Below are 20,075 nucleotides of genomic sequence, written 5' to 3'. Positions count from 1 at the left end.
AGTTAGGAAAATCGTTCAATAGCAATAAATAAATTATGTAGTGTATTTATTTGCAGCTATTTGTCACACAGATGTAGCTTCCCAATATTCTCATTACAGCATGTCATTTACATTCGTGAAATACAGTATATTCCTACGGATATAGAAAGTGTATAAACAGAGTATCCAAAGTCGGTTCCTGCTTCAAGACACACAAATTTTTCCCGATCCCCTTAACGTCACGGGAAGAAACACAAATTCTCTTTAGAACGGAATGTCGTTACTTAGAGTCTCATTCGAATACGTTGAATATGCTTTTGTATATTCATATCTCTTTCTCTCTCTCTCTCTCGCTCGCTCGCTCTCTCTCTCTCGCTTTGTTTATGTGTGTGTGTGGTGCGGAATATCCCAAGTTGAATACAACATTTGCAAAGTATATGAGCATCATTGTCATCGAATACCAGAAATTGAAAGTCGTGTTTGGGTTGCGTGTTCATGTTAGCTCAGTGGTAGAGTACGGGCTTGGCAATGAAGAGGTCTTGAGTTCAAAGCCTGCAGCGATTGATCTTTTTTTTTGTTAGTAGAATTGCACTGAATTCGGATACAAGGAGTGGTTTACTTCTAGAAATATTTTTAGAAGCGTTTTTGAAAAGAGCTGTTTTCGGGAGTTAAGGCGGGGACATTAATATTGTGTCCAAGACCCTTCTGAATTTATTACACGTCCCATTCTTCTGGGCATGGAATCTATTAAATGGGTGACAAATCTATCTCCTTCCCCTACCTCCAGCCATGCTCCGGAAACAAGATGCCACAGGTCATCCTGAGTTCTTGGTGGATCTGCCTCAGGCCAACTGTCCCTTAGAGTGCGCTTCACTTCTGCCCACATATTTTCCATGGGATTGAGGTCTGCTCCACGAGGCGACCAATCAATTAAATCAATCTCAGGCTGCCCTGCGAACCATTCCTGAACCACACGGGAAGTATGTATTGGCGACTGGTCGTGCTGGAACTGAATTACACCATCAGGCTGTAATACTCGTACAGATGGCACCATGATATTACTCATAATGTCTAAGTACTGAGCACTGTCCAGATGTCCTTCAATTCTGTGAAGCTGTCCTGCTCCGCGACTGGAAATCCATTCCCAACATGAAATAGATACATGGCCACTGCGATTGCAAGCAGCCACATATCCAGGGTCATATCGGTGCCTCTCGGACGATACACAAAACGGCGTCCCTCATTTGATGTTGTGAATATGGATTCATCTGAGAAAACTACGTTTTCCCAATTGCGACCCACATTCGCCTGTACAAACGCGAGACGGTAAATTTTGTGGTCGTCAGAGAGTTTTCCTTCACGGCAGCAACACGGCCACGTAACCCAGCATGATGAATCCTTCGCAGAGCTGTATGCAGATACCAGCAGCAGATACCAGATCAGGATATTCTTCTCTCCTCCTCAGGCAGAACTTGTCCAAGTCTTCGTTACAGAAAACCAGTTGCAAAGACTTGTCGCATGATCATTTTATTATTTGGTCAAGAAGTTGTGGGATCAGATACGTTAATGATGTCTTCAATGAAGGAGTTTAACATCCATCTTGAACCAGCACCTTCGTCGTTGGGAATATAGATATCACAGTTACTGAATCCACTGTCAGTGCCGGGCGCCGAAAAAATGGGGCACAAATTTCGGAGGAAGTGTGTTACTCATGTTAGGAAGGTGCATGTGCACATGTGTAAAATAGAAGGAAAGACATAATAAAATGTGCTCAAAATCAAGGAAAGGTAGGGTTTACTTTTGAAAATTTTATTGAGCTTCGTGCCAACCATGGTGGCGATTCGCAGTTAGTCTGTCGACCTCACTCATATGAACGGAAACGTCGTAAACTCTCGTCCCGGGCGCTAATTTTCCATGCCACGGTACTGTTCATTATAAGCAAGAAATGGATTCTACTATTATAGAAATAGGTATGTTAAAATCCCACACAAGCTTATTATAAAACACAAATTATAAAAGGGTCGCTGGCAAGAGGATGTGATAAAAGGGGATTGTGATAGGAATTAGATTGAGAACCACTGACCTAGAGTAATTTTAACCAAATTTTTTATAGTCTGAAAAAGAGTGCTGTCGGGTTACCTATGGTAAATGGGAGGGGGATACATATAAAAGATTGCTAGAAAATGATCGGTATTAGTGTCGAATTCATAGTTTTCGGGGTCGCTTAGATAAATAGTGTGACTTTCGATTTCGCTTAACTCCGATTAAGGTCTCATTAGTAGGGATGGGCACGAGCGAATTTTCTATGAAACTCGACTCGACTCGAAACAGACATCTATGAGGTCTACTCTAGGACTCGGCGCGAAAAATATCCTCCAACTCGACTCGGATTAGAGTCGAGAAAAACTAAAACGAGTCAAATCCTGTGTGTAGTCCTACCTAGACAATACATAGACAATATAATTATTCTATCAACAATTATACTACTATTACTACAAATAATAATAATAATAATAATAATAATAATAATAATAATAATAATAATAATAATAATAATTATTATTATTATTATTATTATTACACCGTGTATAAACATGAACGATAGATGGTTAGTAAAGGAATGCTAAAAGCTAGTTGACTGCCGACGTCGATAGTCATGACGTCTACAAGGGAAAGACATCGTTCATTACCCTAAGCTGTAAGCGTCGGTGGACTACAGATGGTCAACTATTGACCTCTCGCCAAAAATTGGTGGCCCCGCAGCGACAATCCGCGGTGGCCCCAGTTCCATTTTGAAAACTTTACTACCAGCGGCAGAGACGCGATGAAACGACAACGAACCACAAAATTACTCTCCCAAAATATGTTAAAATGCCTATATGTGTGATTTGTTTATATTTCGGTGAGTCAAAAAAAACCTAGCCAATAGGACAACCTAGTTAGCCAATAAGACAAACCCCTACATCTCGAGTTCTAGGAGGTGGTACCGTGAACCGTTTTAGATTTATTGCTTTCTGGTGGGGTACTATCTATGTGCAAAATTTGAGCATAATAGCCGACATGCATCTTCGGTGCCTCTTATCTTTAGTACAATTTTAACCAGAGATGGTGTGGGTCAATGAAAATTTGATCCACGACCCACCATGATCCAGTATCACCCACCACCCAAATGACCCATTGGCCCACTCTGACCCATCATCCATCGTGATCCACTCTGACCCACCACCAAATATGAACCACTCTCAACCATTGGGACCCACCACCAACTATGAATCACTCTCAACCATTGCGACCAACTCCGACCCACCAACACCCATCGACAGCAACTCTGACCCATGATCCACGTCCTCTTCTCCGTTGACTAAAGAGGCTACACTTGTAATAAAACAAGACTGTGAAATTATCACTTATCGGAGTTTGAATTTCTACCGTCAATGGCTCAAGCACCTTTCTGTTACAATACTGGTGGATCTGACCTTTACGATATATAATGGCAAAGTGTTTCTCAACTTCCGAATTAAAATGAATTTAAATTTATCATATATAATTATTTCTTTGTTGCCTTACAGACACATTTCAGTAGAAAATAGGATGAAATTTGAAAGTCTCAAATCAAGGAAAAGTAGACCAACGTAAAAAAAGAAAGAAAAACTAATTTTCTATATCATTAAGCACCTGGAGTGCCTATCTTTATCGCCACAATCCACCTCGAAAATTATGGATTCGACACTAATGTCGGTCTTTATATATATATATATATATATATATATATATATATATATATATATATATATATATATATATAGAATTTTGATGTCAGCCCCTTTCATTTCTACTAGGAGAGCAAATGGATACTGCCACCGTTAGGACTAAATTTGGTCTTAAATGACATTAAAATTTCTACCAATTAATTTAGCGACCAGTGTTGCATTTAAAAGCTCGATGTCCCTACGCACTTTTGCTCTCGGCGCCCCCAATAACTACATATTTCTCCGCCCCTTCATCCCTAACTTAAAAATAAAACTTAATTCGAATATGCTTAATTAGTGAATTTATTACATTTAAATACCACTCACTACATGCTACAGCTAGAACTACGTAACAAAAAATAACAAATGTGAAACGTGTTCTGAATTATTTTTAGATTTCTTACGCTATTATTATACATATTAGAACAGTAAAAGAGGATTGTTGATGAAATAGTATATTTGCTCTTGATTTTTAACTTTTTCATACGGAAAAAATTAAAATATTATTCAAGTTTTAAACTTTGCACTCTGCAAATATATTGCCCTTTAGGCAATGGGACTAATGTGAAATGTGGACTATTGGGAAATGCGGCACTGTTAGCGGCGCTGAAAACTTACGATTCGATTCTAATATCGGTTGATTTCGATATTTTTATGTCGCTACGTAACCACCCTGGGTGCTAATGGGAGCTTAATTGGACTTGAATTGAAAGTAGAACTATTCACCTAAGCGACCACGAAGCTATGGATTCGATACTAATATCGACCCGTTTCTAGCATTTTTGATATGTATCCCGACAGTACTCTTTTCCAGACTGTAAGAAATATAGTTATAATTGCGCTAGATATATCAGAATTATGTTGAAACACACACATACATACACTTTTATATTCTGTATAAATAGAGAGTGAGCGAGCGAGCGAGAGAGAGCGACTAAAGGCATCACCACTTCCACATTGCAAAAGCATATATCAGGAATTGAATTGAAAATCTATGTAAATACTTTTCTGCTGTGGCGTGCTTCATAAGGACAATTCCAGTCTGCTCACGTGACCTTTGGGGTTCATGAATTTCTTGCGAGCGTTGCGACTTTGGATTCTCTGTTTAAACCCTCGGTTTATGCATCGAATAAGTTTTCAAGAACATAAATGACATGCTGTATTATGAATGTTGAGAATTACTCTCTGTATGACAAATAGCTGCAAATAAATACACTACATGATTTATTTATTGCTAGTGAACGAGTTTCTTAACTTGTATTTACCATTCTCATATATATAATACACCTAGCTATTTCAGATGCTATATTTTAAACATAATAATTACTCCATTCTGCAATGATTTTGTTATATATATACAACTGATGTATTTAATGTCATTATTTTATATAATTTTTCATGCATTGCGGAAAATATAATTTTTAAAAAAAGCATTGACCCAGATGGGATTCGAACTCACAACCTTATGATTTGGAATCCGACAGCTTACCAGTGAGCTAACACAAGGACTTCTGCTAAGGTACTTTTAGCGATGTATAACGGTTCTCAAGAAAATTATGACATGCATACCCACTAGAAACGCTGTTTTTGTTCTACTTTGACTATTATTTTAGTACTCAGGCGATAATTATGTTCTATGTCTTAACTTTGAGCATTCTTTTACATATGGAAAGATTCGTTTACACATCTAAATGTTCCATTACGTATGGAGAGCTAAATGACAAACAAGGATGCGCTGACATTAATACAAAGTATCGAAATATTGTGTCATTAAGTATTTCAATCAATGTTGCTTTTTTTCAACACTTGATAACAAGTTTTATTATATTTAAAAGAAGAAAAACACATCTGCAAACTTTTTCTCGATTACAAAGGCTGGCTTGGAGGTTCGAACCTGGTTTACTATTTCCCGAAGATACCCGAAGTTGGACTTTGAAAATTTTTGCCTCAAAACACCAATAAAGAATGCGCTCAACCTTTTTGAGACAAGGTGTACATGTACTATACGGGTACTGTACGTGCATTGTGCTGTCTGGGTTCCTTCAGATGTTGTGTTCATAAAGCACACGCTTCTCACCGGTTGGATTTATATACCACGTCTATCTCGAAAGGGTTATAGACTATTTAGAAACAGATTTGCTAAATATGTATATGCAGGGGCGTATTTAAGGGGAGGGCTTTCGGGCTTAAGCCCTCCCTGAAATTTTATTTAGTATATTAAAGTAAATGAAATATCTTGCAGAATTTTCAATTTCCAGAACTAAAGTTAGCAAAGCCCCCCGAAACAAAATCGTAAATACGCCACTGTGTATATGGTAATCATTAACTATGAAACCTGTATTTTGTTTCCAATTTTAGTTCATGTTTCAGGTGCTGGCAAAGTGTTGTGTTCTGAGATTTTAAATGGAGACGCCTACGACGAACCTTGATACCACACCTCGGACCACACCTCGAACCACACCCCGAACATCCCGAGTTGAAAATGCAGATGCTGAAGTGGAGAAAGGAGAGGAAGAAGTGGAAGAAAAGACTGAAGTGGAAGAAGACATCGTGGAAGCGCAACGCGGATCCAAAAAGAAGGCCATGAAAAGATGTTGTAAAAATCTTAAGGGATTCAAGGATATGATTCTCATAATATTCTTCCCATTGGTTTTTCTGCCTGTTCCAATTATTTACAATGACAGCGTAAGTATCATAACATCTAGTTTGTTTAAGAGGCCCCATCACTGCGAAATTTAAATACGGATAATTTTACAGTAATTATGTGATATCTTCAAATAGGTGAAAGATAATTGAAATGTGAAACAAGTGCGCCCTAGACAATATTATTTTGTATGAGATACCGTTATCACGAGTCACCTAGTAGCTTTCCGTTTGCAGCCATTTATAAACGCGAAAATAAATGCCAATTTTCTAAATGGCTGGAAATCAGATAAGTGAGTCGTGGTAACGGTATCTCTTGTAAAATAATATTGTCTAGCGAGCTCTTGTTCCACTTTTCGATTATCTTTTACCTATCTGAAGATATCACATAATTACTGTAAAATTAGCGGTATTTAAATTTCGCAGTGATTAAACCTCTTCATAGGCAAACTCTCCTCTCTACCTTTCAATCGGCAGAAATGCTCATGTTGTATTGTCGTATTCCCAGACGCACGTTTAATCGTTTCAGTTTGGCCGAGTAACATAAATTAAATTTGAAAGAAAAGTTAATTGAATGGTATGAGAAATGGCGTGCTCAAGAAAGTATGAACTTAGTTCAAAGGAGAATAATTGTTTCTTACTTTGCGTCCTAATAACGTGTATCTTAAACTGTTTAAGGGCATATCTGGTCCTTTTGGCAATGTATCTTCTACAACTTTTAACAGCCAGGGACATTCCGAAGAAGGAAGGGCTCTGGAGATCCGGAACTAAATTCCGAAATTTTTGAATTTGCAACAAAAATTTTATACAGGGTGTTGCAAAAAATTTGTCATAATATTTTGCTAATAGTTTCCTCAAATCAAAATAAGAAAAAAGTTCATATGGACCTATGATCGTGCATAACTTCGTAGTTATAGGGTACCGAAAACATAAAAAAAAATAACTTTAAAGGTCCATAGTTTCACTACTATAGGACCGATTGTATTCGGGTCAAGACATCACTAAGTAACTAGTATATGAATTATCGAACTATTCATCTTTCAGAATCTCCGGTACTTGCACAATCATTTTTAGAGAAGCTGCTTGGGAATACTTGACCACTCTCCACCTTTCTCTCTAAAAAGTGGTTCTCCGGTACTTGCACAATCATTTTTAGAGAAGCTGCTTGGGAATACTTGACCACTCTCCACCTTTCTCTCTAAAAAGTGGTTCTCCGGTACTTGCACAATCATTTTTAGAGAAGCTGCTTGGGAATACTTGACCACTCTCCACCTTTCTCTCTAAAAAGTGGTTCTCCGGTACTAGGACAATCATTTTTAGAGAAGCTGCTTGGGAATACTTGACCACTCTCCACCTTTCTCTCTAAAAAGTGGTTCTCCGGTACTTGCACAATCATTTTTAGAGAAGCTGCTTGGGAATACTTGACCACTCTCCACCTTTCTCTCTAAAAAGTGGTTCTCCGGTACTTGCACAATCATTTTTAGAGAAGCTGTTTGGGAGTACTTGATCACTCTCCACCTTTCTCTCTAAAAAGTGGTTCTCCGGTACTTGCACAATCATTTTTAGAGAAGCTGCTTGGGAGTACTTGATCACTCTCCACCTTTCTCTCTAAAAAGTGGTTCTCCGGTACTTGCACAATCATTTTTAGAGAAGCTGTTTGGGAGTACTTGATCACTCTCCACCTTTCTCTCTAAAAAGTGGTTCTCCGGTACTTGCACAATCATTTTTAGAGAAGCTGCTTGGGAGTACTTGATCACTCTCCACCTTTCTCTCTAAAAAGTGGTTCTCCGGTACTTGCACAATCATTTTTAGAGAAGCTGTTTGGGAGTACTTGATCACTCTCCACCTTTCTCTCTAAAAAGTGGTTCTCCGGTACTTGCACAATCATTTTTAGAGAAGCTGTTTGGGAGTACTTGATCACTCTCCACCTTTCTCTCTAAAAAGTGGTTCTCCGGTACTTGCACAATCATTTTTAGAGAAGCTGTTTGGGAGTACTTGATCACTCTCCACCTTTCTCTCTAAAAAGTGGTTCTCCGGTACTTGCACAATCATTTTTAGAGAAGCTGTTTGGGAGTACTTGATCACTCTCCACCTTTCTCTCTAAAAAGTGGTTCTCCGGTACTTGCACAATCATTTTTAGAGAAGCTGTTTGGGAGTACTTGATCAATCTCCACTTACCCTCTAAGAATTGGTGTGCAAGTACTGGAGCATTCTTAAACATGGACATTTGGATAGTTCACATACCAGTTCCTCAGTGATGTCTGGACCTGACTACAATAAGTCCCATAGTAGTTGAGCTATGAACTCTTAACGTTCACTTGTTTCATATTTTCGGCACCCTATAACTCCGACATTGATTACTTGTTAAGCAGTGCTGCAAACTATGTAAGCTACAGTATCACAAATATAGAAAGAAAAATTAAAAAAAAAAAAAAACTTTGGATGCTTCCATAACAGTAACAATGCAACTGAGCCAGATGGGACAGTGTATATTCGAACTAACTTACCGTCGAATTCTACAGTCATTGTATGATGTATTTCGAACAAGTAGATTACAAGGAATTGAAGATTTTTCAGTTTTATGTTCCACGGTTATGCCGTATAAACGAAAGGAGACAGTGATGGTGAGAAATGAATGAAATGGTGGAATGAAGAAATGAGAGAAAACGGGAGAAACCCACGCACACGGTGTTTGTCCACCACAAAGTCCACTTGGCGCGAGCTGGAATCGAACCAGAGACTCCACGCACCAGAGGTGAATGCTCTACCACTTAGCCATTGCGCCCATTACAAGAAATTGAGTTATAGTTTCTGCAAAGTACTTTATTTCGAAAAAAATGTCTAGATATCGATAAGTATCACATCCAATTACGTAAATGCCTTTGAATAGGCATAGAGATCATTATGCCATTTAGAGCAATTTGATATCTGAAACTGTTGCGGAGGTATGAAAAAAATGTAAAAATTACTTAAAATGGTGTAAGCGTGATAACTTTTTGAAACAAGTTTTGACTTAAATTGCTTCTTTACAACCCATCAATAGTCCTTTGTACTTGTAATTACAAGGAGTTCTTGGAATTACATTGTTTTAAACAGTGTTGCATACTTTACCAGTGTTTACTATATCTCCTACTTGATATATCAAATATGATCTTTACATGTATTGAAATCCATTTCTGCTATTAGATAAAGTGCTTCCCAAGCGTTTTTTTTTTTTAATAATTGCTCTTGAAACAGAATCAAATCTTCAATCTCTTGTAACATTATTCCTATTCGTACGAAATCTGTCATATTATGATCACTATTCTTCGGATTTTTAGGTCCCAAAAAATTCAAATTAGGATTTTAAAAAGTACATTTTAGGATTTTATAGGTTTTTAAAAACACCGTTTAGGATTTTTAGCGTTATATTACTGAAAACGGAATATTACTACACTTTAAACACTTTGTTAGCTATTTCATACTTAAATGGTAACCTTAATTTAGTAAGCTTTATGCAAACCAGTCTTCTGCGTAATAAAAATAATAAAACTCTTCTTACCTTGGACTTTTTTGATAGCTGAAATATAGTTTAACATATGTATGGCCTGTCGTACTATAGTAGTAGTAGTAGTAGTAGTAGTTTTTTGTCAGTTTTCTTATGTTTGAAATTTTATACAACATCACAAATATCACTTCACTTTTCTAATGATACAGTGAGGAAATACAAATGTTCAAATATTGTTTTTCCGGCACTTTTCATGTTTTCTATAGCGCCGAAAGTGGTCACTTCACTTTCTGTAATGGCACTGAACAACAAAATATTTGGCAAGATTTTCTGTTGTGAACTTTTTCCTGTCGTCTGACAAAATTCTCTTGAATGCAGAAAAACTGCGTTCCACATCACGACGTAAGAGGCGCATATTTCATACTGGCTTATTTCTCGGGATTCCATAGCAAATTTTCTTGGACATTGTCTCCACGAAGAATTTGGCCCACTAGTTGTATCTGTGTGAAATCAGGACTGCGTTTCAAAACCGCCTCCAACTTGTCCGCAATTTTTGTTCCAACTTACCCAGGTACTTTTTTCTCTTTCACTTCTTGAAGAATTTGAAGAGCTTCTGTTAGTGGAAGAGACTTCTTCTCCAATTCAGTGATGGCTTGAGGCAGATGAGAAAAGTTGGCTTTAATGTAACTTAGTTGTTGCACAGCAAACTGTGACTTCAGTGCTTTTTTTGCAGACGTGATTGAAGCGGCTTCAATCTCGTCGAGCGAATCGATGACCTGAACAATGCTTTCAAAATTATCTGCATAGTACAGTGCTGCTGAGAGCCACGTTCCCCAACGGGACACAACGGGCTGTGGTGGCAGTGGTGTGTTTGGAAGCATATCCTTGAAGGTAGCCACTCTGTTAGGAGCTTTCAAGAAAACCTTCTTTACAGATGAAATTATGTCGTTGACGATTGACTACGTGTTTGAAAGTATTTTTCAAGTTAAAAATAACTATAAAGAATCATTTAGGACGTTATAGGTTCTAAAAGCTAATTTAGGATTTTTTAGGTCCTAACACCCCAATTAGGACATTTTAGGTCCTATAAAACTAATATAGTTCTACTTATAGCAACTTGAAATGTAAAGAAAACACGAATTTTTTGCATTCACTGTACAGGAATAAAATAGGTTCGAACCTAAGAATCCGGAGCCTAATGATCACAGTATTAGGTACTAAAGTACTTGAAATGTGCGCTGACTCATCTGTTCTCACTTTTGTTATTACTGCTGTAGAAGTAATGAAAACTTGGATGTTAGTGATACTATTGTGTCTTTAGTTTGCAACACTGAATATCAAATGTGACATTATAAGTTTTCGTTGCATATATAAATTTCAAATGTGTAATAATGTGAGGTAGTGATATTTGAAAAACACAACTATATGTTGGATTGCCAAGACTATTAATGTGGTGATATGGCAGAATATAATCTTGGTTCCAACAAGAAATATCTATTTTAAGTTATTTATTTTTCATACCCACATATACAGTATTTTAATTTTGTGTACTTTATACCAGCTTTTTGGCATCCTGTGCAAATGTAGATTACCCCTGCTAGCCCTAGCTTCCATCATAAAGGAAAAGAACAAGATTATGTATATATTTTCTCGTGATTATTACCTCTTACCGTTTGCTAGTCATCCTGGATTTCGTTCAGTAATTCAGGTTTTCTGTATTTTGGATATTATATTTCGATATTTTCGATTTTCGTTATTTCTATATTTTCAGTTTTCGGTATTTCGATATTTTGGATTTTCGGTATCGTTTGGTATTTCAGTTTTTGGTTTTGATTATTCGGTATTTAAAAAATACCAAAAGTCCATATTGGAACTCAATACGGAACACTTCAACCTCAATACTACAACTCAGGGTCGATGTGATGTCTATCTCTTCTTAGTGTAATTATTTTAAACAGTTTCTTCCATGAAAATTTTTCCAAAAAAATTTTGTATAAAATTTTTCAAATAAATTTTTTATATAACATTTTTCACTATTTTTGTAAAAGTTTTCAAACAAAATTTTATTTCGTTTTCAAACAAAAATGTTTGTATAATTCTTTTGAGAAATGAAAATAGCTCCGATTTTTTTTTTTTTTTTTTTTTTTTTACAAAGGTTCATTTGTCACACTTGTAGTTTTTTGAGCGAGAACAAATTTTCAAACCTTTTAAAGAAATCTCAAACTAAATTACTTTTGTAAAAAATATAAGATGGCCATATCTCGAGGTTCCTTTCGAATCAAAATACTTATCAATACCTGTTTGAGAGTTTTTTTTAAATATTTCCTCTAGAAAAGAGAAAAAAATGGAAACAAAAATGGGTGCGTATTGCAATTGAAAGGAAAGGGGAAAAAGAAGGAATGTCACAAAACTAGATTTTCGAGAAAACGGTGTTTCAATATTGAAACCGTGTACAAAATGAATAGGATTGGTAAAATCTTTTGCTCCTTTTTACATGAACATTTCTACATCTACGCATGCATGGTATATACAGTCAGATAGCACCAAGATTCACCAACAGATAGAACAAAGCACCCGATAAAGTGCACACATGGACATTCCTTGTTTTTTCCCCTTACCCTTCAATTGTTATAACAAAATGGCCATATCTCGAAATTGGTTAAGGTCAGATACAAGAAGTTTGATATTTAATTTTTCATTTAAAGTAATTAAAGATACGTTCCAGTGTTTTTGAACAAACTGCGGTGTCAAAGTAGCAGGGGATTCACTTCTAGTGTATGAGGTCTTTGGTTCGATTTCAGCTCACGCAAGTGGACTTTGTGGTGAACAAAAACCACGTGCGTAAGTTTTCTCGATGTTCTTCCGTTTTCTCCTCACTTCTGTCATTCCACCATTTCATCCATTTTCATCATCACACTCCTTTACACTATACGGCATAATCGTGGAGCGAGTTCTTTTTATTTTTTGGTCGTTTTCTTAATATTTCCCAAACAAGAGAAGAAAATGATGAGGTCGCAAATGTCGCAATAAGATCGCCATATCTCAGAATCCATTAAGCTTTTAGACATAATCAGTAGAAGCTTGTGTGTGCCACAGCGTTTATGGAAATTCCGTTTTTAACATGAGAAGGGTCAATTTCTAATTTTTTTTTTAAATATAAAAATAGAAAGGTTTTCGGTCTCATCATCAGGGGAAAACGGGTTAATCACTGGATATGATTTTTTTTTTTAGCATAGTAAGCACTTGGACCGACATAGGTTTTTGTCATTTCACTTTCATAAAACGTGTATTCTAAGGGGAAAACTGTTTAAGTTTTTTTTTTCAAAGTTCAAGTCATAAACGTATTTTTCCCGAGTGAAGAACTGGTATTTTGGATAATATAGTACAAAGTTTTAATTGGTCTACTTGAGTGCCAAATGACCTAACTCGAAAATTGAAATTTTCTAGAAGTGAAATTGAAAGTTCAATGTTTCGTTGACTTCAAAAATCATAACTTCGCAGTTGATAGTTTCATAACTCACTGTTAACAAAAATCTTTAAAAAGGGACCCACCTATAAAGGACATACCTATAGAATGAAAATATTAGGCTATCCTTTATTATTTAGTGGCGGCCGCGGTGGCTCAGTGGTAGAGCGTTCACCTCTGTTGTTTGGGGTCCCGGGTTTGATCCCATCCCCCGCCATGTTAACTTTGGTGGACAAACACCGTGTGCGTGGGTTTCCTCGGGGTTCTCCCGTTTCCTCGCACTTTCTTTATTCCACCATTTTCATTCATTACTCATCATCACCGTCTCCTCTAGCCTAACCGGCATAATCGTGGGACGTAAAACTCAAAGAGTTGTCCTTTATTATTTAAAGTTAGGCCACTTGTCACCCAAGCAGTTTAATTATTTGCATTAAAATGTATACGTTTTAATTCTGTGTATCTTTCAAGCATTCGATGCGTTACTTTTACACACGAAGTGAGTTCGAAAAGTAACCTCCGATTGGTCACTGTGCGTGAAGTAGTGGGGACAGCATTACCATCATTGCACAGACATTCGCGGTAGATCAGTCTGCACCCAGCTATGGTAGAGTGAAGGTTGTCTGATCACTATACATTATTCGGCGTAAGCTCTAAACTGCGATAAACAAAGCCACGTGAAACTAAATCTCGCTGATTTGCTGTTGTCCTACCGACGCTTGTACTCCTCCGCAAAATAGTTCATGTGTTTGCATTATTACTTTTACTATGAAGCTTTATATAAAACTGCTATATTATTATAAATGACAAAAATATAATACGGATTATCTAATAATACTGCAATCGAGTGTGGCTAATGAAACAACAGAAATAAACACTAAGCATGCGCAGTAATTATGGCGCCAACTCAACTGTGGACGTGTGTTCTGCTTTTAAAGTCTGAAAGATGGCTGGCATGAATCCCGGTTCCGCAAGCGTTGTGGTGAAACACCAACAAGGCAAACCTTTACTTACTAAGCAAGAATTGTTTACGAGCGAAATTCAAATACTTTTTCTTTTAATCTTTCGAGTTTCTTTTCTGCTGCTGCTGTAAGTATCTGGACAACACGTGACAGTATTGTCAAAATACACGTGTATAATTTGCTCCTCCCCGTGGGAAGTGGGAGTGGTACATCACTAGCCAATCGTATTTGTGACAAACGGAAGGATACAAATATTTTGTTTATCGGAGTTTAGAGCTTACGCTAAACAATGTATAGTTCCACTTTTGCAGCATCTCAAAATGTGTGCTGAAATAGTAAACCCCGCTAAATTTGAGGTGCGAGCTGCCGTGTATTGACCAAGTGTGATGAGTGAAGGAGATGTTCTTGAGTTGGTTCGTCCATTTAAAAGTGGAAGGACAATCATTCATGACAAAGAGAGGAGTAGCAAGCCATCAGTAGTTACTGATGAACTCTTCAGAAAATTGATGGAAAAGTTCGTGAAAATCGTGATTATCATCTTGTCATGCATATGAAGAACTGGCTTGCATCGCAGAGCTTTGCTGATGATGAAGAGTTGAAAGATGCGGTCACAGGTTGGCTTAGAGCTCCTTCGTTTGCTAAGCGGTTAGCGTACACGCCTTTGGCGTGGAAGACCCGGGTTCGATTCCCGGCGGGAGCTCATGTGATTCGGATTCCACGTCAATCAGTAGGTTCCATCTCATATAGCCTCGCTGCTGAAATGGACTTTAAACTCAAAATCAACTCAACTCAGTGCTCACAGACTGGCTCAAAGCACATGTGGGAGATTTTTATGCTGATAGGATTTCTAAGCTAGTGCAGAGATACGATACTAAGTGCTTGAATGTTTATGGAAACTATGTTAAAAAATAGAGCAAAGTAGTTTTCAGATGTATATAATAAATTCTTCTTATTTACATTGGTGTTTCTGTTTTAACCGATACGAGGTTACTTTCCGAACGGCCCTCATATATTCAATGTCGGTATTTACATTTTTTGTTTTCCTTTTAGGAAGGATTTTGTGCATATGTCATCTTAGTGATGGCTGGATACTGGGTAACAGAATGCATTAATATGTTCGTCACTGCACTCCTTCCGTTAATCTTCTTCCCGCTGTTCGGAGTCATGGGTACCAAAGTGATTAGCAAAGCCTACTTTAACAACACAATCGTATTCTTCTTGGGTACGTTGGCTGTAGCCATTTCAGTGGAAGAGGTCAATTTACACAAGCGGATAGCACTAAATGTCATACAATGTATTGGTGCAGGAACCCAAAGGTAAGACGTATACCACAATATGTTTTTACAAAATAATAATAATAATAATAATAATAATAATAATAATAATAATAATAATAATAATAATAATAATAATAATAATAATAATAATAATAAATAATATGAATAAAATGTGGATTGTTGTATGATGTTCACTTTCCTTAGGACTACGGACTGTGTAAATGTATTACTGACTGGTGGTCGCGAACCTGCTGGGCCCCATGTGGGTTTGCCAACAACAATCACTAATCCATTCACCAAGTCAATCATCCCCGGAAAATAGAACTCAAATTTGCCCAAAGGAGATAATTCCAGAGCCTCTTCCATCACAACTCACAACTCGGCATTCAGGCCTGCAGTCCGTCATCCGTAACCCTTCGTGAAAAAGGTTGCGAACCACAAACTACCGACACAGAATGTCGACCTCCCAGTTGTGTTGGCAATGAGGACTACGGAAATCTGAAGGTACGTCTGTAATGGCCCTAACACAGGAAAAAAATTCACAATAACTTCCAAACAAAATTTAGCGCAACGGGGGGGGGGGGGGGGGAATCCAAACTGAAAATTTTGGGAAAACTGAAAGAATGAATTTCACCTCAGAATTCGGTTGTTTCAATTCCCGGTCACACTTAGAAAAGCTTTTGCATCCTTCACAGCTGTACTCTTCCTTTTCGCAAGTGAGAACATTTTCATGTACTGCTTTAAACCTCATCAGTATACCATACGCGTTGTAAACATCAAATTATATTCTTAATGACTTAAAACTAAAGTTGGATTTCCCATTTTCTGCTTTGAAAGGAAACATTCAATTCACGGCTTGTACATGTACACTTTATTCACATAACTTAAGAATTTGACATACTTTGCTGAAGAAATGAAAAAAAAAAAAAAAATGAAAATAACGTGGCAAAATAGTATTCTCCTTAGAATCCAATGTCACAAGAGTTTTCAGTAAACTTTCTTTAGCTTGAACAATCGTAATCAACATATAAATTGTTTGCATCTTTCAAAATTTTAAAAAAAAAAAAATGTTACTTAACTCTCTGTATTTTACATATTTTCAATATGTACTAGGTTAACAAAGTAAACTTTTTTTTTTTTTTTAAAAAAAAGGTAGAACAGACTGGTTATACATACATTCTAATAATACTCGCATTACATTATTTTACTTTATTCTGTGGTAAAGATTCGGTTTCATTTACACCTTTTATTTTTCCTGCTGTGCGTCGTTGTCAGTTTAACATGGTGATGAACGGATGAAGGGTTTACGCATTGTTAGCGACCTGACACATGTAGCACGATCCTCTCAGTTTACCATGTTCATCTTAATGACCCCTTTTACATCAGCTACAGCAAAACATACAAGAAAATAACACGAAGTAATCCTAATCTAAAAGACCAAACTTGCTCTAACCTAACTTAAGGAAACAACACATTCATTGACATTTTCACTTTAAAATAAAAATAATTTTCTAGCTACCACACTTTCTCAAGAACGTGGTGTTATCAAACCAGCTGTCTTCTTGTCTTAATAGATTTCCGATTTAAACAATCCAAATTATTTAACTGATATGAATTACTATTGTTCTTATCAAAATAAGGTAGTCGAGACACGTTGTAAATGAAAATCTCAACTTACCAGTACATTAAAAAAAATGCACCCATGTACTTTTATTCTAAAAATTCTATTAGGTTTTCGATCTTTCGAAGCACAATTTCGTCTAGGGAGGGGCGAGCGCCCCTTTGCCCCCCTAATGAGCGCCCTTGATGTCAGGGCTTGTGAATATAATTATCAATCATATACTTATTATGTTTACTCGATTATGAAACAGTGCCTTTCTCAAACTGTTCTCCCTTTAGCAAACCTAATACTGGCTTTAAAGCTTCAATATACGATGGATGTGCAAAGGTTAAGGACAAAAGCAAGTTTCGAATGCTGTGTCACTCCCAAACTGACCATACAGTATGACACAGGAAACAATGAGAAAGAAACGTGTGTTTACAATAAGGAAAATTGCACTTTGTATAAAACAGGCAATTTGTATGAGGAAATAACTTATCTAAACGTACTGCGACCCATGATGCCACTCTTGATATTACAAAAAGGAGTGAAATGGTCCTTGAAATAGTGTGTGATCATCACGAACTGTGATGTATGCTGTGCAACGAGCTTCCGTACTGCTTATGAAGTTAGTAATGAGTTGTTCTGATATAAGGACTCATTCCTCAACCAGCGCTATTGACATCTGCAGGACGATCATTAGTGCATTCGGACGTGCTACCAGATTTCTCCTTATAGCATCTTAAATATGCTCCTTGAGAAACATGTCGAGGCCCATTTGCGAAATACCTAATCGTTTCAAGAGCTCCCCCACCGGCACCATTCGATGCGGTACCGTATTATCATCCATAAAGATGAATTGGAGTCGACTGAACCTTTGAGAAGAGGTTTATGGTGTAGAAATACAGTATCACAATAGAGTCAATCCATTCTAAGTGATCAAGCAAGTGCCGCTCGACCATCTCCAGAAAATCTAATTTTTTCATGAATGTTTATCCTATATCAGGGCACTTCAAAACCACAACTAATTATTTTTTACAACATTCCATGGCGACTCAGTGCCTGGCGCTATTTTGCGCTTTTTCGATTTTGGGCGTTTACGTTGTTTTGAATATCTCCCCACGTATTTGTCCTACCAAATTGAAAATGGCTGGACGTCTCCAACGAGTGAGAGCTAAAACTGATCTCTTAACATTTTTGCACTTGAAGGAGGTGAAATCAGCGCCTACAGTAGCAACATTTTTTGGACATTGAAGACATGTTTGGGAAGAGGAAACAACTGACGTAGAGGTCTGAATTTGTGTGTGCGTGTAGTCCGGGATCATAAGTTAATACACAAAAATTTACAGACCTGTAGCTGTTCCCAAACACTTACTCGGTGCAAACACTGACCGCGGAATGAAGCTCAAACGAAAGGACAACATTCTCTTGCATGAGTTGACAGTTGAAACATGAATAAGCATGGTTGCATATCATTGATAGAGCAAACAGCAAGAGCAAAGAGTACATACGGACTTTTTGTCAAGTGTGCATTTTGACTTTTCTCGCCTTCTGCTGATAGCGGCATTCTTCACCAGTGCTGCTGTGGGTGTGATAAGAATATTACAACTAAAGGAGAGAAACGAGCTTGAGAGCCTTGACTGGGCTAACCATTCATCCTACTTTATTTTACTTCACAACAACGAATTTCCAGTTGTATTTTTGAACAAAACACCTATTAGAGTATGACGTCATTATTTAATAATTTGAGCTCAAAACACAAAACGCGCTTTGTTGTGTGTTATGGAATACTAAAGGACTAACTATTCCCAAAATGTCAGATTTTTTTATCCAGGCCCATTGGAGATTTGGACAGTGAAATATGCCAAATTAGCATAATTCTCCAAATTTACGAGTTTTTCAGACCTTTGGGAGCAGCTACAGGTCTGTAAATTTTTGTATATTAGCTTATGATCCCGGACTACATGCACACATAAATTCAGACCTCTACGTCAGTTGTTTCCTCTTCCTAAACATGTTTTCAATGTCCAAAAATGTTGCTACTGTAGACCCTGATTTCATCCCCTTCAAATGGTTTTAGGCAAATAATGTTAAGAGATTAAAGTTTTAGCTCTGCACGAGTTGGAGACGTCCAGCAATTTTCAATTTGTTAGGACAAACGCATGCTGAGATATTCGAAACAACGTAAACGCCTAAAGTCGAAAAAGCGCAAAATGACGCTAGTCCCTGTGTTGCCATGGGATGTTGTAAAAAATAATTAATTGTGGTTTTGAAGTACCCTGATATAGGATAAACATTCATGAAAAAATTAGATTTTTTTGAAAAGTTCCAGCGACAATTTTTTCTTTTTTCTCGATCACTTAGCATGGATTGGCCCTATAGCGTTGAGCAGCAAGTGTACTGCGTTCAAAAAGTGGGGGTCAGTGTACTTATTCATCTTTGTGCACAAGAAAACCAGGCCAACAAAATGGGCATGTTCGACAAGGTTAATGGGTTCGTTGCGTGGCCATTTGAGTACGTCCGCAACAATTACTCGGACTGAATCTGCGTTCCTCGGAGAAGAGAAGGCGATTGCACTCCCAGTTTCAATCCTAGTGTTCTTGGCACCGGTGCAAAAGGTGCCGGTGTGTGCGGGTGTCAACGGAATACAACATAATGGCCATCTGGCTAAGCGGCCATCCCGATCCAGTTGACATTCCACTATAGAGCGTGTGATTTGACACTTCGCAGTCTTCTTAAATGTGTTTGCTATTGCTCCCAATGTCAGATGTAAATCTCTTTCTGTCTGTTGCACCGTCCTCTGCTGTAGTTGACCATGGCTGATCAGCATCTAACCTTCTAACAGTGTTGGTTGTGGTTAGGGCCGGATTAAGGGGGCTTAGGTGCTATAGACGCGAGACTCCAGGTGGACAGGA

The 20,075-nt window shown here is 37.4% G+C and overlaps 1 protein-coding gene across 2 annotated transcripts in view; it reads left to right on the top strand.

Annotated features, from left to right (window-relative positions):
• LOC145692724 (Na(+)/citrate cotransporter-like) overlaps positions 1-20,075 on the top strand; it is a 122,860-nt gene that overhangs the window by 9,574 nt on the left and 93,211 nt on the right. For both annotated transcript variants that reach the window (XM_081768149.1, XM_081768148.1), the window contains exons 2-3: positions 6,099-6,413; positions 15,334-15,599. In XM_081768149.1, coding sequence (XP_081624275.1) covers positions 6,132-6,413; positions 15,334-15,599 — 548 coding nt within the window. In that variant the 5' untranslated portion in view covers positions 6,099-6,131. The remainder of the gene's footprint in view (positions 1-6,098; positions 6,414-15,333; positions 15,600-20,075) is intronic.

The sequence above is a fragment of the Thermobia domestica genome, chromosome 8, assembly GCF_964235325.1.
Source record: "Thermobia domestica chromosome 8, izTheDome1.hap1.1, whole genome shotgun sequence".
NCBI classification, from domain to species: Eukaryota; Metazoa; Arthropoda; class Insecta; order Zygentoma; family Lepismatidae; genus Thermobia; species Thermobia domestica.
The sequence above is the reverse complement of the archived record's forward strand: the minus strand, read 5'-3'. Positions and strand labels throughout refer to the sequence as shown.